The 23,371-nt window shown below is 40.5% G+C and overlaps 1 gene segment (V, D, J or C); it reads right to left on the minus strand.

Annotated features, from left to right (window-relative positions):
- Positions 1-2,201: 2,201 nt before the first annotated feature.
- Positions 2,202-4,481, minus strand: LOC140599773 (T cell receptor beta variable 19-like). The segment is given in 3 exon segments: positions 2,202-2,283; positions 4,066-4,252; positions 4,433-4,481. Coding segments are annotated over 3 exon segments (318 nt in total).
- Positions 4,482-23,371: the final 18,890 nt, after the last annotated feature.

The raw sequence follows: 23,371 nt of genomic DNA on the forward strand, positions 1-23,371 counted from the left end.
TAGTACTTTAGGTGTGACCCCTCCCCCCTTGGGGTGCCAAGTGTATTTCCAGGGGGCTTAGGAAGGTGTCCCAACTCTGGTTGGTCAGGATTCATATGTCCCCCCAAGACTTTGTGGCTGCAAGGACCTCCATTCCTGCTCTCTGTCAGGCTTCATGGAGGCTCTATATGTATCTGCTGTTCAGTGTTTGACCCCCGTGCAATATTGGGAGCAATTTTTCTGCAAAGCATCCTTTTCTACAGTGGCTCCGTCCTACAAACATCAACCACTTCCACAGCCCTGAACTCTGCTCTCTGCCTCCCCACCGCATTGAGACCACTTGCTCTGTTTGGGTGGGCTCCATGCTCTTATGCTACAGTGTAGAAGCCGTTCCAAGGCAGAGACCTGGGACAAACCCCCCTTTCCTCTTCCCTCTTCTCTGTGATGGCAACCCTCTATTGCCTGCTGTCTAATGTTGGAACTGTCGCCTTAAAAACTTCCATCCAGATTTATAGGAGCTTATCGATGTAGGCAAGTATAATAACAACTATCCATTATGACTTGAAGCCAAATTCCTGTTATTCTTATTATAATTATATAATTATGATGATGTTTATTGCACTTTTAAGGTTCTGATCTTCATTGTCAAGCTGACACAATTGGAAGTAATTTATAAGAGTAACCTTCTGACAGGGCTTTTGATCAAATTGGATAACATAATTTGTTTTTTAACTGTTCTTAAACACCTTTTCACAAGTATTATTTCTTTATAAATTTACATGAAATTTTTCCTACTCATAATTTCTCATTCTCTGTTAAATTGTTGGTTTGATTCTCTTCTTAAGTTAGTCTCTCCATCTTTATGGCAAATGCTTATTGGTTTTCTGGGTATTATTGAAATTTGTTTCCCTAAATTATTCCCCAGGAATTTGTTTTAATTTGTCTAGTGAAATATCTCTCCCTACCGAGCATATAACATTCTCATATTTTTTTTTGCAAAAATACAATCTATTTGCCATAACTATACACACTCTTGGAATATAATTTTCATGGCTCTCTTTTTCACTCTTCTCTTTCCCCAGAGACTAAAATTCCATGTAATGCAATGAAAAATTTCCCAATCCTTTTATGTCTGTCCCAATCCTTTAATGAATTAAAATGTTAGAATTAATATGAATCAGCTGTCATATCAAGAGCTCAATGAAGGGACATCTGGGTGGCTCAGTGGTTGGGCATCTTCTTTTGGTTCAGGTCCTGGGATCGAGTTCCACATCGGGATCCCCACAGCGAGCCTGCTCCTCCCCCTGCCTGTGTCTCTGTCTCTGTCTCTCTTTTTCTGTGTCTCTCATGAATAAATAAATAAAATATTTATTAAAAAAAAAGAAACTAAAAAAAAAAAGAGCTCAATGAAATTGGTGATTGTCTGGGATGGCATTTGGCCCTAAAATAGATAATATGAGGACAAATGATAAGTCTTGAAGAAAAACGTGTGAATTTTTACTGTTCCTTGCTATAATCAGTCAGCAGAATCCAGTTAGAAAAAAAGAAGAAGGAAAATTAATTTGGTTTACTCCAGGGACCAAAAAACATAGTTGAATGGAGTGAAGAATTTTCTCAGTATTTCTGGATGAAAGAAGGTTATTAATGGGTGGTAAGTAGTCTGGGGTACAGTGGTGGTTGGAAACATTTCTTCACTACACAAGGATATGAGTGATAATGAGGAAGACAACACTCTGGATGCCTAGGGAGCTGGAATTGGGAGAATGGAGATGTCATTCATGTCATGGACATAACAGGCACCTGCTCAGAAGAGAGACCAACTGTTTCTCTTCACATCTACTGTTTCTTTGACGTTTGGGATGGGGATACACTGTATAGGGACTTCAACTTTATTCTAAAATGTAAAAAGGACTGATATCTAGCAAGGAGCTCCTATAAACATTGAGGAAAATACAGAACTTTCACTAGAGAAGTGGCTTAAGAATACCAGTAGACTATTTTGAGAACAGAAATCGAAGGTCAATATCTAATGAAGAGGTAGTCAAACTAGTTAGCGATCAGAAAAAAAAAAAAAAAATGCAAATGAGAGAGGGAAGGAGAGATCATCTTCCAGCTTTCTAGATCGTTGCCAATTGATAGTATAGGAGTGTAAAGTAACCTCTTTGTCTCTTTCTTTTAAGTTATTGCTTTTATTAATTTTTCTTAAATTATCATCTGCATTGTTAGGGTAAACACTGATGGTCTTCTAAGAGAAACGGGGTGGAAGAGACTGGAATTCTCTTTCCACTTCCAGACTTGCAACATCTGGAAAATGGATAACATCATATGAGGGTAAGGGGATATAGGAAGCTTTATGCCCTTTTAAGTGATTATTTGAGACTCATACAGCAATTCTGAGGGGCCCTCTGGTGGTATCTAGATGCATAAAATAGCATATACAAATGGTACTCCATGTCTCAGGAGTCATGATTCTGGGCATGTAATCTGATAAAATGATTATACAGGTCCAGGAAGGGATATGTGCAAGCATACTCAAAGTTGTAATGAAATGGGAGGAAAATTCGGTATATTCCTGGAGAAGTGGGCATGGAGCATTGTGCATCACTTAGAAATGACCGACCACATGCATGTACAGAAAAAGGAAGCATTTCACTGACTTGAGCTAAGTGGGAAAATTTGGAAGGCAGGATTGTATGCATAATAAAGTAAGATTTGTATGATTTGAAATACATACATGCATATATACATGGTAAGGGTTGAATGTTCCAGGAAAAACTTCATGGCTGGATCGTGAACAGGCTATTGTTTCCTTTGGATTTAACCCCAGGTTTAGAAAGAGCTGAGCTGTATTGACTTAATATAATTTTCATAATCATCATCTTTCCCTATCAATGTATTTTTCTTTTTTTAAGATTTTATTCATTTATGAGAGAGAGAGTGTATGTGTGAGTGAGAGAGCATGAGCAGAGGGAGAGGGAAAAGCAGGCTCTCCACTGAGCAGGAGCCCGATGTGGGCCTCGATCCCAGGACCCTGAGATCATGACCTGAGCTGAAGGCAGACGCTTAGCTGACTGAGCCAACCAGGTGCTCCTATCAATGTATTTTTCATTTTATCTACTACTACCCAGTTTTTATTCAACGTTTAACAGCTTTTTGAGAAAGATCCTTTAATATGGATTCAAACTCAATTTCTAACTCGGGACTGGGCATTGCTTTTGATGATTCATTATCTAATTATCTTTTCATATAACAACAGGTCCCTTTTGTCATGGTTGTTTTTTGATTCTGAGACTAGTTACTGCTTTGCAGAATATTTCACCTTCTTGATATTTCTGATATAATTTAGCTAGTTCATTTATCATGAGGTAATCTCTCATTTTCTTCTCTGATTTTTCTATCAACTCATATTTTAAGTGGTTCTTTTTCATTATCTATTTTTAGCTTACTTTCTTCTTCCTTCCTCCCACCCCATTCCAGGGAAGTCATGTTAACAGCTCAGTGTGTATCTTTCCATAAGTTTCTCTTTCTTCCTTCAGTTCTTCAATGAAGTTAAATGACACCGATACTGATTATATAATTAGATAAAACACCGATAAAATGAGCACTTGAACAAATAGTCCAACTCAGGAAATAAAATATTGCCAGAGTCTTTGAAATCTCTTGTTTTTTTTCTCCAGATCTCATGATCCCTCTATTCTATCTAATCTAATTACTCCCTTACTAGACCATTAGCTTCTTGGAGAAAGGTTCTGTTTCTCTCCAATTTTGTATCTTTTGCATTTGGAAAGGTGGCAGGACACAGTAACATCTCAAGAAAAGATACAGATAAATGTAAAAGGATTAAAAGAATGGAAGTCCAAGAAGTAAAGTGCATCCCCTGGGTCTGTCTTCCTGAGTGCTTTATCAAGAATCCAGAGAGTGCAGGGAAGGATATTTAGCAGAGGGGCCTTAAAAAAAATTAAAACAGAAGTTGTAGTGAAGGCTGCAGGGCTGGAGCAAGTTTGTGTGCAGGTGGCCAGTGGCCACGCTCCGCTGTGGAGCGCTACAGAACAGAGGTAGGCACCTGTCTGGTTGGTGTGCACCAACCTCACAGTGAGAGGAAACAGCCCCTCCTCTCGGGAAGCATTGTAGCCTTCAGTTCTATGTCCTCTCTGAACATCTTTTCCAAAAGTTGAGAGGTAAATCAGCCGCAGACCCTGTCCTGGGTCCTGCCGGTACCAGTACGTGGCAGGTATTTCAAGTTCTGTTTGCACTCCAGGGACTCCTGTCCAGCCTTAGTGAGCAGGAATGCTGGCCTCTGGCAGATTTCAGCATATGTGGGTCCTGGGGGTGATGGTAAGGATACAAAGGCTGGGATCACGTCCAGAGGGGAGCCCACTGCTGTTGTAAGAAGTTATCACGGGGGGGTCTGCACACCTGAGTCAGTAATTTGCTCACTATGTGTTGAACTCACCTGTTCCCAGGAGACAAAAGGCCACATAGCAGAGGGCCCAGCTGCCCATGGCGGGGTCAGAGCTTTTCTGAAGGTCTAGACACAGATTCTGAGAGAGGCCAAGGGAGGGGAGTAGGATGTAGGGCTCCCCCGCCTCAGTCTGTAGAAGTTGCCACTGTTATAAGATGACTGTTGCAGCTCGTTTTGCAGATGGGGATACTCAGGCTCAGAGAGATCAAGTCACCTGTGTCTTCTCTTCTGCTCTTTGTATCCCTTCCAAATGGACAAGCCCCCACATGGTGAGGAGACCAGATTCTCCATCTCCTGGTCAGAGTCACAGTATGCCGTGTGTCTGTGCACTCAGCATGATAAGAGAGAGGAAGAGAAATGCCTACAATTTGCAGAATCTATTGCATATCCATCAACTGCTCTGTTCCCACCAATACTGCTCCAAATACAGGAACATGTCCAAAAGTTTTGTTGTTATAAAATAGAGTCAGTTCTCTCCGTCTTCTGAATTTATTGTAGTTGATACAGTAGAGATTGGGCATAGGCTTCTCGAGTGATTTTGGCAACAGCAAAGGGTTCTAAGCCCACCCTTTCCTAGTGCCATGGATTAGAGCCTGGCCTTGAGTCCTGGTCCTGCCATGTAGCAGCGGCATAAACATGGACAATTCTCTTAACTTCCCTTTGACTTTATTTTCTCATAGGTAAAATGGGTATAATGAATATCTACTTCAAAAGTTGTTAACTTTATATAAATAAGGAATTTAGAACCGTTCTCCATACAGAAGAAGTACCATATGTGTGTTTTCTGAATTATTATTTTCTAGACCCGGTATTCTAATCCATGGGATTTGTGGAGGTAATACTATGTCAAAGAAAATCAGACGTTTGCTGACACAGAATTGTGTTGGCTTACTAACATGTCATTTTCCAGCACTGAGTTGAAATTTATACAGTGAATTTTAAATCTGTTGCATAATATAGTTTCTTCTTGAGAGTTTTAAAAATAAATAATTATAGGTTAGCTATTTAACAAATGTTATTTTGGTAGATAAATGTTTGCTTTATTTTTATGTTCTGAGGTCATCTGTAATAAAAGACAATTTTTTATGATGAAACTTGTGGTTGGAATGGGGTGGTTTAGGACCTGTTTTGCTGCTTTAGAAGAGATATGCTTCATACCGCAGTACATGGAAGGAAATGGTATGACGTTCACATATTCCCAGAAATAGTTGGCCTACATGTGCAATCTTGGATTTGTCAGAAGTGTTCTCATTAAAAAAAAAAAAAAAAAAAAAAAAAAACAGAAAAAAATGTGAACCCCTTCTTTAGACTGATTTGCAGATCTAAGTTTGACGATAACAGATACTTAACTATGATTGCATTCTAGTCCTGGGAACATGATACAGTTTCTATAATCTATCTTTCTATAAGATATCTTCAATATCGGTTACGTTGATCCTCTTTCTCTTCCTCTTCATTTTTATGTTTCCTTCTTCTTCTTCTTCCTCTTCTTCTTCTTCTTCTTCTTCTTCTCCTTCTTTCTTTTTCTTCTTCTTTTTTAATAGGCTCCACACCCAGCATGGAGCCCAACACGGGGCTTGAACTCATGACCCTGAGATCAAGACCTGAGCTGAGATCATGAGTCCACGCTTAACCAATGGAGCCACCAGACATTCCCATGTATACGTGGTTCTTGAAAGGCATTAGTGGAATAGAAAATGACAGGGACACAGCATGATAGAGATATCCTTTCTTGCATGAAAAACTTGAGGCTTAATGCTCAGGAATTTTGCAACCAGAAATAAGATCTCCAAAATGGAAGAGCAGAAAGATCTCCACAGTATATACTTTTAAATAACCTCTTACAATAGCAAGGGTTATGAATTCAGAGATCCTAGTGAATGATATGAATGATAATATGTATTCTCTTCTTGTAGACGGAATTTAGATCATTCTAGTGGGCTCGAGATACTTGGTGCATGCCTTGTTATGCAGTGTCTTGTTTCAAAGGTAGCTCTAAGGAGTCAGCAATGAGAAAGTTTATATTGTTAAACATCTTTTCCCATATTGGGAAATATTCCACAGTCTGTTCCCATTCCATGCCTCTAATGAGGTAATGCTTCATCTGGGATGCTTACATATTTTTTTTTAAGATTTTATTTATTCATGAGAGACACAGAGAGAGAGAGAGAGAGAGAGAGAGAGAGAGGCAGAGACATGGGCAGAGGGAGAATCAGGCTCCCTGCAGGGAGCCGGATGCAGGACTCTATCCCAGGACCCTGAGATCACAACCTGAGCCAAAGGCAAACGCTCAACAGCTGAGCCACCCAGGTGCTCCCTCCATATTTTCAAAACAGGCACTAAAAGTATAAACCAAGAAAATAACAAAAATGTTTACCTAGAAAGGGAAAGAGGAAATAGGGTAAAGCAAAGAAATAGGGAACAAGAAAAGATGTGGCATTTTTGCCTAAATATTATTTATTTATATTACTTATTTTAATTATATTAACTATTATCATATTTTATATATTATATATGAAATAAAATTATTAAATTATAACTATTATTTAATTATATATAATAGCATATTATATATTATATTAAATAATATTATTTAAGTGTAATGAGCTATTTAATTATTTTAATTACATTAAAAGTAAGCAGTCTAAGCAATCCACTCAAAAGGAAGAGATGGCTGCTCTGGATACCGAAAGCTAAGAACACTAAATCAATTAGGCAGGAGGATGAGGAGAAAGGTAACTCTGTGTTGCAGGACCAAGGACCCCACAAAATGGCCCAGGGGAGGAGCAAGAAAAAGCTCCCTGCCCCAACCCGCACTCCAAGGCACGTGCTGTGGGTCAAACACTTCACTCCTTGCTTATTCCCATCAGCAAAAAGTACCTGGTCTCCCAGGGACCTCTGCAGCATTTTCACAGCTTTTACCAATATGTTCGGTTTAGTGTATTTTCACCGAGAGCAGAGCAGGACTGACCTTGGCTGGTTCACTAGGAGGTGAGGTCGACATCGTGAGCTCACAGGCACTTGCTGGAGAAGGCTGTCTGTGGGTGAGGGTAGTTCCACGTGATGCACTCACCCTGAGACATCAGTTGAGAGATGTGAAGACTGAATTGATTGGGCCCATGTGTGTGGGGGGGAAGACACAGAGACTGCAGAAAAGCCTAGGAGGCAGCCTGAGATTGCGGCCACAGGACCAAGTTCTGAAACTAGAACCCACCACGTTCACAGCAGGAGCTTTCCTGCTCCCCAGAAAAAAAGGGCCACAAGGCAGAGAAGTCTGAAGCACACGGTTGGCTTGGGGGGAAAAGAAGTGGCAAGTGGCCTTGCCTGTAAGGCTCCCCTGTCCCCATCAGCCACCTCCGTGTGATGTGATCGCTTGCCATTGCCTTCACAGTCACTGTGGGTGTAAGAGAAGGTTTCATAGCATGTGGGAGCCAGGGGAGTGGGGGTGGGCAGGGAGAGCTGGTGAAGGCCACCAGGGTGCGTTTCAACACGCTCTTATTTTCTTTTTCCCAGACTCTGCTCTTGTGCTATTTTTTATGAAGTCACTTACACATTATTCATTTCTTGTCTTCTTTAACTTGTCAATTTGCCTTCTCCCCCTCTCCCTTTCCTCTCAGGCCATGAATCATATAGCCTGGAGTTTATCAATCCATAGTTTTACCGCACTTATGAAATCAGAAAGCAGTTATTTTATGTTAAAAAAAAATGTTGAGCTATTCAAAACAGTATCTGTGACAAATGCACAATGCATCTAGGGAAACAGTAGAATGACCATTCTGCTGGAAGCAATCAGCTTAGGAGATGGGTTATGACTGGGGATTTAAGCCTCCGTGTTATTCTTTCCAGTACCATTGTTCTTTACCACATCCAGGTATCCATCGCCCTGAGGTTTATATTTTTATTCTCCTGCTTTTCATTATATTTGTAGTATTTACGTAAGATCTATACGTTATAGATTATTTAATGTTGTACATCTTCGCAATTTATCTAAAGGGGATCGTTTTGTTCATATTTATTTTCTGTGAAACGTGCTCTTTTTCCATTCAGTGTTACGTCTGTGATATTAATTCATGTCAATGCACATGATTTTAGAGAATTCATTTTCACTAACATGTAGCATTCTATGTACTCACTCTAATTTATTATCCATTCTCGAATTAGTGTTTTTTCTCTAGGTTCTTATGCCACTACAAGCAGTACTGCCTTCTTGTACATTTTTCTGCATATCTAAGTGCAAGGTTTCCTCTATACCTGGGAGTGTGGAGATTGAGCGGGAGGGTGTTTCATGTCAACTGTACATAATGTGGCCAGATGCTTTCTGGATTAGTTCAGCCAAATAAATTGTCCCATCAACAAGTTTGTGTTTTCAAATGCTCCACATCTAAGACCTAAAAAATCGTTCATATCCTTTTAATTTTGTCAGGTTAAAATGTGTCTCACTGTAGTTTCAGTTTGCATTTTCCCAATTGCTAAGGAGGGTAAATGTATTTTTCACATTTAGAGGCTAACAGTGTTTTCTGTAAATGGCCCTTTGCCCGTATTTCTTTTAGCGTGGCTAATTATTATTTATTTGTAACAGTTCTTTGTATATTCCAGAAACCAAACCTTTGTCAGCTATATGTGTTGTTTTTTTTATTTATTTATTTATTTTATATGTGTTGTTAATATCTCTCCAATCTGTGGCTTATGTTTTTATTCTTTTTGTGATTTCTTTTTGTTGTTGAATTTCTTAACTTAGTGGAGTTCATCATTCTTTTATTTTGGGTGTGCATTTTTAATTTTTTTTAATAGAAAATGCTCCCATAGCTTAAGCTCATAAAGATATACTTCCATGTTATTGAATATTTAGAATTTTTCATTTAAGTGTTTAATGCCTTTACTTAAGATTTTATTTATTTATAAATAAGATGTCCAAGGGAGCATGAGAAGGGGGAAGGGAGAGGGAGAAGCAGACTCTCCACTGAGCAGGGAGCCTGATGTAAAGCTCGATCCCCAACCCCTGGATCCTGACCTGAGCTGAAGGCAGACACTTAACTGACTGAGCCACCCACGTGCCCCAAAGATTTAATCCATTTAGAATTTATTTTTACTTATTCTTTGAGGAAGGTTTCAATTTGCCTTGCCTTCTATGGACAACCACATACAGCAGAATAACTTACTGAACTACTGTGTATTACATCATTCCCTTATACATCCAGTGATGGTTGTCATATATTAGATGCCTTAGATGCAAGGCACTATTTTTAACCTTAGCATTATTTTCCATTTGTCTCTTTGCTTATGCCTTTTCCCAATTATCCTAAGTTATAAAATAATTGCACGATTGGTAGGGTGCTCTTTTGTGATTTTAATTAGTGCTGCATTGAATACAGAGGAAATTGCACAAACTGGAATATTTGTACTTTTGGGTTTACTTATTCATTTTCATGGCATGCTTTTACACTTATCAGATTTTTAAGAAATTGTCTATTTCTTAAATTTTAATAATGTTTTGTATCAAGGTGTTGCTTGTATTTTAATAGATTTGTTCTTAACTGTTTTATATTTTATGTTACTATTTATAAATGGTCTCTCTCTTTAAAAAATATAGCTTTTAACTCACTAGTTTATGGAAAAAACTGACTTTTTATGTTAATTTTGAATTCAGAAAACTTAAAATTTACTAGATTTTGTGATTAACAATACAATGATTCTTTAGATTCCTTTGGGTTTATATGTATGTATCTATCTTTTAGAGAGAGAGAGAGAATCTTAAGCAGACCCCATGTGCCCAGCATGGAGCCTGACAAGGGGCTGATCTCGCCTCCCAGAGATCATGACATGAACTGAAATCAAGAGTTGGATGCTTAACCCACTGAGCCACCCAGGGACCCCTCGCTCTTCTTTTAAACTGATCATCTGTGGATATCACATTTTCCTCTTCCTTTCTCATTATCATCCAATTTTTCTTGTTCCACTGGCTGGAGATTCAGCATAATATTGCCTAGAAACGATGATGGCATTTATTTGCTTATTTACCAATTGTGTATGCATTGGACAACTATAGAAACCAAATATGTGGTAAATGCTGTTGGGTTCCACTATTTCAAGGATCTATGAGCATCCCAAGAAATGCTCCAAAAATGCTGCAATTCATTCTCCCAACCAGCACCTAAAATATTTCACCTGAGGAACCCAAAGTATCCAACAACTCAGAACATGGAAGATCTGTGCTTGCTCTTTATGTGCCAGAGGTATTTTACAGAAAGATCCGCATCACCTCTTAGTGGTCAAAGGGAGCAAATTCACCAGATGCCCTCTGATACTGCCGCCATCTGCCCTGAGGTGAGTGAGAGGGTTGCCAGTTCCATGTTGCGATGGAGCAGCCAGGAACCTCAAGTATCAGAGCCCGACTAGGAAACAAGCAGCCCTCCTGTGGTATGTGCCTCCATACTACATAGACGCGTTATTAGTAGTATAATTTCCTTCTCAACCATTTCTAGCCACCATTCAAGGTGAGCATGCTCCTTAAATTTCTGCCCTAGGTTCTCTACAATTCTCTTCGTATATTCCATCATCAAGGGATCATGCTTTTTCATTCTTCTTGTTGAATGTCCTGAATTTTCAGCTCTCTCCAATCTCACCTTGTACTCACCCCCTTCTTTCCTCTTTGCTCATGCCACCTTACTACCGACACCTTTCACTGAACACACCAATTTCTTTCCTGCCTGAAAAATGTTGCACTGGATCTTCCAGCCATGCCAGTCAGTTCATTATCCTCAGTCCCACTTAATTAACTCCAGGTCATCTTTAGGATGTCATCTTAAACATGACTTCCTCTAGGAAATTGCTCTGGCACCTTATTAGGTCTTCTTGTGTCATAGGCAGAGGCAGCTCGGTCCACACAATATGCTCCTCCGCCTGACTGATACAAGGGCAGAGACACCAGACCTCAACAAATATTTTTTTCAAAAAAAAAAAAAAAACAAATATTTTTTTCCCATGACTTTGAAACTTTAAGAGACCTAGAGACAGAAGGTAGTGGTTTCTGAGGCTTTTTATGCCTTTCTTTCAGAAAGAATATGTATGAGCTCCTGTTGCTTAGGAACACAGGGCTAGAGTTTCTGTTCTCATTAAACTGTGGTCAATTGTCTCTTTTCTCATCCCTCTGAGCTCATCTGGCATCCAGGCAACCAATTCCCTTTAATATGTAAGTTAGTGTTTTAGAGGCCCTTTCCCCCAGTATCAGATTTACTTTCCTCTTACTTATTTTTAACAGCTTTATTGAGATAAAATTGCAGAATATGTGCAGAAAAACTGCACATATTTGGTGAATAGAGTTCGGTGAATTTAGAGATAGGTGTGCCTCCATGAAATCATTCCCACAAACCAACAGACATATCTGTCACCTCCAAAAGTTTCCTTGTGTCCCTTGTTATGTTTTTGTGGCAAGAGCACTTAACATGAGACTTATCCTCTTGACCAAATTTGAAGAGCACAACACAGTATTGTTAACTGTAGGCACTACGGTGTACCGCTATGTTGTAGAGCAGATCTCAAGCAAGTCTTCATCTTGCATAACTGAATTTTTTTACCAATCCAACAAATCCCATTTCCTTCCCATAGATCTTGGCAATCACCATTCTACTTTCTACTTCTATGACTTTGACTCTTTTGGCTACTTCATCTAAGTGGAATCATACTTTATTCATGTCTCTGTGACTGGCTTATTTCACCTAGCACATTCTCCAGCTTCATCCATGTTGTTGCAAATGGCAGAATTTTCTTCTTTCTTAAGGCTCAAAAATGTTCTATTATATGTATATATCACATTTTCTTTATCCATTTATCTACTGATGGACATTTGAGTTGCTTCCATATTTTGGCTGTTGTGAATAATGTAACGAACATGGGAGTCCAGACACCTCTTAAGGTCCTGCCTTCAATTATTTTAGGTATATATCCAGAAGTGGGATTGCTGGTAGTTCTATGTTTTTTTTTAATTTTTGTGGAGCCTCCATATTGCTTTCCATAGCAGCTATACCACCAGTTATGTACAAGGGTTCCAATTTCTTCGCATCCTCATCAATATTTATCTTTTGTTCTTTAATAATAATCATGTGAAATTATAGCTCATTTTGGTTTTGATTTGCATTTCCCTGATGATGAGTGGTCTTGAGCACCTTTCTATATAACTTGTCAATTTACATGTCTTCTTTCCATGAAATGTTTATTCAAGTCCTTTGGCAATTTTTAAATCATGTTATTATTTTTTTATTTGCTACTGAGTCGTAGGAGTTTCTTATATATTTTTAGATATTAACATCTTATCAGATATGTGGTTCACAATCATTTTCTCCAATTCCATACAATAATTAAAGAGTAAGGTACTGGCATAAAGACAGATACGTAGACTAGTGTAACAGAATAGAGAGGCCAGCAATAAACCCACTCATACATGGTCAACTGGCCAACTGGTGCCATAATGGGAAAGGACAGTCTCTTCAATAAATGGTGTCAGGAAAACTGGATATCCATGTGCAAATGATTGAAAATGGATCCCTATCTTGTACCATGCATAAAAATAAACTCAAAATTAATCAAAGATTTAAACATAAGACCTGAAACTATAAAACTTCTAAAAAGAAAACACAGGAGAAACACTTGTCTGTGATGGTCCTGGCTATGATTTTTTTATCACCCTAAAAACACTGACAACAAAAGCAAAAATAGACAAGGGGGAAACATTAGAATAAAATGTTTGTTTTCCTTTTAAACAGTGAATTGGAGGTTTTATACCACTGAGAAACTTAAAACTAAGATTTTCTACTGGCCTTTCAGTTTCTATCCAAGACATGGTAACATTCCCTTGTTGCCTCTCCTGGTTTCAGCCCTCTGCTTGTAAGGGGGAGTATTTCAAAGGTCTGAGCCATCCCTACCCCCACCCCTTTGGGGACAGTGAACCCAGAGGGTTTACTCACAATCAAGTAAATTTTTAAAAGGTGGATGTTATTTTGATTGTTTTCATGAACATTTTGGGAGCAAGGAAAAAATGATAAAGACATCAACTAATCATAATTTCATTAGTTATTTGAAGTGTTGTTTTTAAAAAGGATTGTGTTTATTTATTCATGAGAGACACACAGAGAGGCAGAGACATAGGCAGAGGGAGAAGCAGGCGCCCTGTGGGAAACCTGATAAGAGATTTGATCCCAGTACCCCGGGATCCCGACCCGAGCCAAAGGCAGATAGACGCTCAACCACTGAGACGCTCAACCAGCTGCCCCTAGAGAGTATTTTTAATTGACTGTTGGTCAGTCAGAAGTAGTCAGAGGGCTTTCCATATTCCAGAATGGAAAAAACAGCCAAAGGGGTAGGAGGTTGCGATAGAGCCCATCAAATGCTTACTGTGGATGCCTGAGTTAGGGTATATACTGGAGCAGCCGGAATGGGACTCCCATAAACTACTCCTGGAAATTCTTTTTGTGACATGTTGCATTGCAGTGCCAGCTGACTCACAACCTTGCAGATCTCTCATGTGTGAGGTAAAAAGTAGACACACAGAATAGGAGTATCCAAGGATAAGAGAGACATAAATTAGGACCCTGACTTCCTAGAAACCTGTGGAATTCCTCCCTTGATGTGTGTTGGGCGGTCAGGAAAAAACCTAGGTCTTACAATTTTTAGCTCAGGGGTATTTCCATGGCAGTGGGCCACTTTTTAGGACCCAGCTCATTCCCACATGAGCTTTCTTCATGGAAAGAAGACATGTAAATAGACAACAGTTATACAGGAAGGTGCTCAAGACCACTGGGTGTAGTTCTCAAACACCCAACCTTCTCCACACTCTGTGCTCAGATGTTTTCTCTCTCTCCTTCCCTCCCTCTCTACCTCCCTCCCTTTCTCACTCCCTCTCTCCAACCCTCTCTCTCTGTCTCTGACACACACAGATGTATCAAACAGGGAAGCTGTGGTTTCCTCTCCCCAGCCTCACTCCCCAGCGCCTCCAGGGTTCGGGTTCAGGGTGGTGGGAACCAAGGGGCTGGGACTGGGGTTCTTGTCTGGGTCTCTCATCTCTGCTCCAGGCTGTGTGACTAGCACCACAGAAGTAGAGGCCGCTGTCTCCAGGACCTGAGCTCGTCACCATCAGGGAGGAAAACTTGAGGTTTGGGTGGCTAACAGGGAACTTGGCTGCAGGGAACCCCTGCTCATGTGTGGTACTGCTGCCCACGTTAGAGGTCACCATAAGGGTAAGGCCCTGCTTCGGGAACTGGCGATACCAAAACATGGTTGTGGCTTGAAGGTCCACTGTTTGGCACTGGATCTGCACGGTGGCTCCGCTCTTACAGATCATTGTGCTGGGCGACTGGAAGACGAGGGCACCGAGTCCAGAGCCTGTCCAAACAGAGGTCAAAGAGGTGACAGAGGCCAAGAGAACTGTCACATGAGACCACAGCATGAAACTCACAGCCACACTCCCTCTTCCTTCTCCCAGCTCTCAGAGATTCCTGCCTTTCGGTGAAATCTTCCTGCTAGACGCCCTAGGACCATGATCACCCATCTCCCCTGCCTGGTGACTTCTCACCTGACCCTTCATCCCTCCAGAGAGTGGGGATGTCCCCTCTCGTTTTGCTCTGCATAAAAAAAAAAAAAAAATCCACTTCACTCATGCCAATACACACACACACACTTGCCAAACGACTCAGATAATAAGGTTCTCACTGGGCCCCAGGAGCAGCAGAAGCATCAGCATCTTCAGGTGATGGCCTCATACCATACCTCTCTCAAGATAGATATGACCACGCTCTTCCTTCTCCCTTTCTCCACCCCTAGAAGGATGGACCACGGTTTACATAATCCTGAAGATGCCTCAGTCCACCCCCTGGTGGTGACTTTTTTTTTTTTTTTTTTTTTTTTTGCCCCAGGTACAGGATCTGTGCTCTATGAAAGAGCCACACAGACGTGGTTGAAAGGGGCCTCAGATGTTCTAATTCTACTCCTAACTTTATAAAGCACTAAGACCCAGATCACTGAAATGACTTAAACAAGTTCCTTGGCTTTATTCAAGAAAAAAGACTATATGTTTGCGTAGCAAATGGAATAACAGTCAGTCCTTTATGTCTGTAACGTATCCTCAAAGTAATGGAAACAACTCATGATTGTTAATCACTAGGACTGTGAGTGAGCCTCAGAAATCCTGGACTTTAAGCTCAATGTTTCTCATACTGATAACAAGGACACGTTCTCATCTTCTAAATGAAGTATTTGGGATCCCTGGGTGGCGCAGCGGTTTAGCGCCTGCCTTTGGCCTGGAGACCTGGGATCGAATCCCACATCGGGCTCCCGGGCATGGAGCCTGCTTCTCCCTCTGCCTGTGTCTCTGCCTCTCTCTCTCTCTCTCTGTCTATCATGAATAAATAAATAAAACCTTTAAAAAAAATAAATGAAGTATTTATTTCACAACTGTCTCATGCCGGTCTCCCTCATGTTGACAGACCTAATACCACACATGGCTATTGATCATAGTCTGTAAGTCTCAGTGTACATTACTGTGGAGGCGAGGAGGATAATTTGTTTACAGCTCTTTCACCATGATATAGGTCATATGCTAAGTATTGGCCAGTGGCAGTAGGTTCTAGGAGATTTAGGGAATTATCTCTGCTTTGAACATGCTGGAATTTTTATTTAAATGGCTCATGCTCAGAAAAGTATAGTAATTTCAAAGGCTAAAGATTTTTCTCCAAAGCATTATACTTTCACTTTTATAACAACCTCTCAGTTGTGCTTCGTTAGTATTTAGTTCTTTATATCTGGAGTGAATAACTCAGCAAGGTGGACTAGGACTTGATCCATCAAATTCTGTTGTACTGTATTGATGTAGATTTTTATCATAACAAATATAATATTGTGTAGTAAATATTACTATACGTATTATATGGATACATGTATTAAAAGGCATCTGATATGCTTCTGTGGCTGTATTTTTTTCATGATGGAGAAAGACCACATCCTGGTGGGTCACTTCCCACCATAACTGTACATTTTCCCTGCAAAGAGTAGGTGAATGTACCTGCAATGTATTATTTCTCCACAACATTATGACACATATATGGGATGAAGTCTCTGGAAGCCCCTGGAGCAAAAGAAAATCTTTCTACTCCTTTGAGGACCATTAGCCATCTAGTATACATATGTCTATGGTGTTTTAAATTCAGAGTCAACTAAGGAAGAAATACATTTCCTAGAACTTTCTTTGTGGTATAGCTCTTGATTAGAGTTGACCTCAAGAAAAATATTTGCAAATGAAGCAGCTGTTGCCATGCTCCAAAGTCATCATCGGTCTAAGATAGTGAGGAATGAGATCAGTAGTACCATTTTATTATATTATGGTAGCTACTCCTCAAAGATGGCACTCAGATGAACCACCATACTTACCAGCATTCACATTCCTCTAAGGATCAGGGCTGACTTGCATGTGATGGAAGGGGCACTGTATGATTTTCATACATACTCTTATAGATTCCACCTGGGTCTCTTGGACGCTTACTCTTGGGGAAGCCAGCCAGTATGCAATAATTTGAACTACCCTGAGGCCACCATGTTGTCAGGAAACCCACCTAACTGTGTTGAAGGGCTATGTGGAGAAAGAGAGATATGCAGGCCTGGTCTAGACCTGTCCTGGTCACCCCAGGTGAGGTATCAGATATGTGTATAAAGAAGCCATCTTGGATATCCAGCCCAGGGGAGCCTTCAGGTATCTTCAGCCTTGGTGACTCTCTGTTTGTCACTTCATGAGAGACCCCAAGTGGAAACTGCCTAACAGAGCCCATTCAAACCACAGAACCATGGCAGAGAATAAATTTTTTTATTGTTAGCCATTAGGGATGATGGTGTTTCTAAGGTTTTAAAGGGAGACTTAAAATACATATAATAGACTGCACAAATCTTAAGTGTAAAGTTTAGTGAATTTTCAGAAATTAATGCGCCTAGATCAAGATAGAGGACATTTTCAGAACCCCAGACTCCTCCCTCATGCTTCTCTCCCAGTAAATTAAAAATACCTCCACATGCATCCACTGCTCTAACTTCATACAGTATGTACCTTTGTGTCTGGCTTCTTTGTTCAACATCATGTCTATGAGGTTCACCCATGATTTTGCAAATAATATTTGATTTTTTTTTGCTATATTTTATTCTACTCTACAAATGTAACACTATTTGTCTATTGTATTGTTGATGGGCATTTGAGTGTTTTTCCATTTGGGGTCATCATGAATAAAGTTGTTGTGATATTATTTTTCTCACATATCTTTTCCTATTTCCTTAGAATCCTGAAATATCCCCTGAGTTTGCATACAACTAGCAAATTGGTTTTCTGGTTTGTCTAATTTACTACTGATTGCTTCCAGTGTAATCTTAAATTCAGAAATTATTTTTACTGTAGCTAAGAAATATGATAGATAGCTCTTTGACTATATTTTTCTATAAATTATTCTTCTTCATTAATAGATACAATGACTCCTCAAAGCTTGCTAAGGAACAATTTAGTGATATTTTGACTTTTTGGATTTTCATTTCATACAATGACTCTTAACAACTTGGTCACTGGAATGGGGGTTATTATGAAACTTGACAGCTGGGACACCTGGGTGGCTCAGTGGTTGAGCGTCTGCCTTTGGCTCAGGATGTGATCCCGGGATCCAGTATTGAGTCCCACATCAGGCTCCTTGTATGGAGCCTGCTTCTCCCTCTGCCTAGGTCTCTCTCTCTCTCTCTCATTCTCTCTCTCTGTCTCTCTCTTTCTGTGTCTCTCATTAATAAATAAAGTCTTAAAAAAAAAAAAAGAAACCACAGCTAAAAGGTTCTTTCTAGAATCAGGACCACTCTGAAAAGGAAAGTAAATGGTTCAATCGTTTTAGAACAGAGGCTTAAAAATCATGTAAAGTCTATATTCTTTGTTTCATAAGTTCATCAACCAACAGGAGGAAGTCTGTACCCTTTAAGTTATGTCTAAGATAATAAAAATGAAATTGTCTGTCTCCTACCGTGCTCTCCTTCATTTCTTCTCTCTCACTGGACAGAGAGCCTCACCCCATCCCATAACCTCTGGAATATGGCTTGTACCAGGTAGCAGAGAACTCTAGGGACTGTGTTTCCCACTGGTCCATGACTGCAGCAGCTGGCTCAGGAAATGATTGATCTGGAGGTATCAATGAACATGCTCTGGACAAAGTAAAGCATCTTAGATCCATCCCATTTCTGATGGTTTCTTTACTATATCAGAGGACATTAATTGCAATGAGGTCTAGTGCTCATCATACTACATTTAAGCGTTGTAATTCCTATTCATAAGCTAGTGTCTCTTTCCTATTTCTGTTTTTCAGTACTTTGGTCTCTGTGTGAGTCAAGCTTCCATAGAATATATGGGAGAAGAAATCCAAAGCTAACAATTCAGAAAAGAATCCAAATAAAATGCACAAAGCCCAGACTTATATGTAATGGTCAGGGACTCCTCGTGTTTTCCCAGAAATTATTTGTCCTGGAAGACACAGAGCCATGCAGGAGAACAGGCTGAGGTTCTTAAATGTTTCCAAGAATATTTAAAAAATATATTTAATCCAGCATTTTTGTTGTATGCAATGGGAGGGATAATCTGAATAATATAGACTGTCATTCATTTCTGCAAGCAGAATTATGTGACCAAATAAATATTTTTAAACAAATGAAGTCCCAAGAATTAACATCACTTGCCTTAATTTGATAGATAGGTGTCAGACCACAAAGGGAGAAACCACACAGAAAAATAAGCATTTGTAAAATAATGCTGATCCTCTGCTGATTAATCATGCAAATGTTTCTCTCAAGCCCAACTCTCCCTCCTAAGCACCAAGCCAGCCTACTGGGTATTTATTTTTCTTTTTTGTTTTCCCAGTTTTTAGTTATTTTTTAGTAATCTCTATACCAAATATAGGGCTTGAATTTACACCCCAAGATCAAGAGTCTCATGTTCTTCCAACTGACTGAGCCAGCCAGGTGCCCCCCACCCCACTAGGTATTTCAATGCAAGTATCCAAGGAAGTTTCCCTAGAACTGGAAACTCAGTTGTGTTCAATACCCTCACTCTACTCATTTTTCTAAATCATCTTCTGTTGCCATATTCTGGGGGTGGAGGTGACCATCTTCATTCATAATTTTATTTCATCACTCCCTCCTTAAGGCTGTATCGCTGTGGGTTCTTGTCCTCTTGGTGAAATCTGATTCATCATTTGAGTTTCATTGTGTGGTTTTGCCTTCTTTTGAAGCCCTTCCTGATGTCACCAGACAAAACCAGCCATGTTATCTCCTAAAGCCCACTGATGACTCCGATTAAGCATATATTATATGAAACTTCATCACAATATTTGTCTCCTACACATTTTTGTCCCTGCTTGGCTTTTAGTATTCTGAAGGAAGGGACCATTTTCTGTTCATTTTAGTTTTCCAGTATTTGGTAAGAAGAGCTAGGATGTAAAATTAATATTTTTTTCTTTTGTCTATTCTTTTTCCTCCTCCTCCTCCTCCTCCTCCACCCTCTCCTCCTCCTCCTCCTCTACCCTCTCCTCTTCCGCCATTCTCTCCTCCTCCTTCACCCCTCCTTCTGCTTCATTCACTCCCCACCTCCTCCTGCTTCCTCCTCTACCCTTTCCTCCTCCTCCCCCTTCCTCTTCTCCTCTTTCTGTCTCTATCTCTCTCTGATGTAGATATAGATGTAATTCTTAAAACTAACTTAGTGGATTGCCAAGGTGTAATGCCATTCCACAAAGCACATTGATGGTAGCGGCTGCTTTGGGTGTCTGGTTGAGGTAGAGGAAAAGTCCTGCCACCTGGTGGGAACTCAGGGCTTGAGACCCATTTCTGCATAGAGAGGAGGTGGCTGGGCTTCACTGTGTCTCTACCACTGGCACAGAGATATAGAGCTGCCTGGTTCTTTTGCACCGATGTCATGGTGAGAGAGAAGAATGCCTTCGTCATCCGAGAGGCACTGTAGCCTTCAGGTATGTCTCCTTTCTGAGCATCATTTTCTACCAGCGAGTAGTAGATCAGTCTCAGCCCTTGCCCTGGATCTTGTCGGTACCAGTACATAGAGTCATGATTAAAATCCTGTTCACATTCCAGAGTCACGCCTCGTCCTTCCTCTCTGAACAAATATTTGGGGGTCTGAGTGATTCCACCACTTGCTGTTCCTATGGAAGAAAGAGAGGCTCTAGAAACACAGCCTGGGAAGGTGCTTACTGCTGCTGTCATGGGAGAAAAAGCTTAGGTTTGGAGCTTCACACCCTTGGGACAGGAATTTGTTCCATGACCCCAGGACTCACCTGCTCCGAGGAGACAAAGGGCCACACAGCAGATCACCTGGTTACCCATAATGGGAAGGGTGGGTTCCTTGCAGCTCTAAGCACCTCCTGGAAGATAAATAAGGAAAGAAAATTAGCTCTGGGGATCCCCTGGCTTAATATGCAGAATTTGTCAGAAGGCTGGAATGGATAGTTGGAAAGGACCCCAGAGATATTCCAGACAGGCTCCCTCACTTTGCAGAGAAAGAGACGGACAGGGGAGCTGAAGCACCTGCACCTCCGTGGGCCTCCCTCCCCAAACTGCCTCCACCTGGGCTGAGTGGGCAGGTGGCCCCAGGGCTGCAGGCCACAGTATCTCTCTGATTGGCCCCTGCTTTTACCATCCCAGTTACTGTATGTTTCCATTACTCTGGGAGATCTGTAGACACTGGTCAGACAAGAACCTAGAATTCATTCTTCATCCCACAGCTGGGGCACATAGCACCCCACTCTCATCCATCCTGCATGCATGGCAAGCTCTGGCTTTCATTGGACCCCTTTTCCCTGGCTGGTTAGACTTCTGTCTGTCATTTTCGTTTGCTTGCATGTCCCCATGCCTTTCTTCAATTCCCACACTCATTTACCATTTGAGTTTTTCTAACTTGGGTATCTTTTCACATATTCTCTAGTTCTTAGATAATTTTGTCCTTTTCTTTCATTTATTCTCTGAGTTTAATAAACTTTTTCTTTCATTTGTCTCCAAACTTCTGGTTACAGGTAGGTTATCCTATCTTAAGCTGCTTGCTTGAGAGTATTGAGTTCTTTTTGGAGTGTAGACTCACATTTTCTCCTGACTCATGATCATTTTGGGGGAGAGTGTGAAAAATGTGTGTGTGTGTGTGTGTGTGTGTGTAGTTTTCTCTATTCTACAGATTTTACTTTCTTCTTACTCATTTTCAGGATGCTGGGGTATTTTACACTATGCCCAGCTTAATGGCATCTGTTTTCACTGTTCTGGCAAAGCCCAGGTTGGTTTGGTTGGTTTGGTTGGTTTGGTGGTCTGGTTGGTTGGCATTCATGATGGGGGTGGGGTAGGTCCCCTTAGTTTGTGACTCTCTTGTTTTGGGGAAAAACTGCAGGTTCTCTTAGACACTTTTTCTTCTTTTTCCCCTTCAGTACCAAATTGCAAAACGACCCTTTTTCCTTTCTTTTTTTTTTTCCTCCCTCAGAAGTTATATTCTTGGAAGACTACATTGCTGGTCCTTCACATGGAGTGTGCTGTGGAAGCTTCCTGAAGTCCTGCTCGGGGATATTCTTCTAAGGGTGTCTCCCTACCTCTCAACTGGCACCCAGCCACTGCTCTCCTCCATCCTAGCAGGGAGGGGAGGGCCAGAACATGTGAAATAATTTCAAAATATCAAAAGGCAGAAACAGAAAACATAGTAAAGTGACATGATTTCTATCCCATCCTGGTGAGGGCTGACTTCCTTGGCACATATACATTTGAAGTGACTTTGCCTTCACTTGCCTTTTGATTTTCTGAAATTGTCCCATCAAAGCAAGTGATAATAAACACTTTTCTGTAAGTTGCCAATGTTTGTTGACTGATGAGAATTTTAAAAAAATCACTGAGATAACAAAAAGTTGAGCTTTCTTTCTTTCTTTCTTTCTTTCTTTTCTTTTTCTTTCTTTCTTTTTCTTTCTCTCTAGTAGGCTTCATGCCCAGCCTGGAGCACAATGCAGGGCTTGAACTCAGGGCCTTGAGATCAAGACCTGAGCTGAGATCAAGAGTCTGATGCTTAACCAACTGAGCCACCCAGACACCCCCAGGTGATATGTTTCCAATTAAAAATGCTTGGGGACCACATCTTTCTCCTAAATTCCAGACAAATCTATCCAACTTTATTTCCACCACCTCTGGGGATCTTGTAGCAGGAGTTCTTAATCCTGGCATCCATACATGCCTGTACAAGCACTAAGCGAGACACAAAGCCAGGATTGTTCCAGAAAGAATAAGAGGCAGCACAGGGTGGTATAAAAAGCACAACTATATGAGCCAGACACACCTGGGTTTGTACTCTTCCTCTCATTCTCTTTCTCTCTCTTTCTTTGAGTCTGAGAAAAGAAAATGAATTTCCAGAACCGTATTTGCTTTTGCTCACATTGAAAATGAAGAAAATATTTCCTTTGCTTGATTGTCTTCGATGATTAAATGAAACTCTACATTTAAAGCATGCCAGAGAGCTCCCTGCTAGGAGCCTGCTTCTCCCTCTGCCTATGTCTCTGCCCCTCTCTCTCTCTCTCTGTGTCTTTCATAAATAAATAAAAAAAATAAATCTTTAAAGCATGCCATAGAAAACTTGAAATAGAGTATGAAGTGAAGAGGACCTTTCCTCAATAAATATTTTACCTGACAAATTGTATCTAATTTATTTTAAAAGATTTTATTTACTTATTCATGAGAGACACACAGAGAGAGGCAGAGACACAGGCAGAGGGAGAAGTAGGCTCTCTGAAGGGAGCCTGATGTGGGACACGATCCCCGGACCCTGGGATCATGACCTCAGCCAAAGGCAGATGCTCAACAACTGAGCCACCCAGGTGCCCCAAATTATGTCCAGTTTTTTACAAAAAAAAA

Source organism: Vulpes vulpes, chromosome 7, assembly GCF_048418805.1.
Source record: "Vulpes vulpes isolate BD-2025 chromosome 7, VulVul3, whole genome shotgun sequence".
Classification (NCBI taxonomy): Eukaryota; Metazoa; Chordata; class Mammalia; order Carnivora; family Canidae; genus Vulpes; species Vulpes vulpes.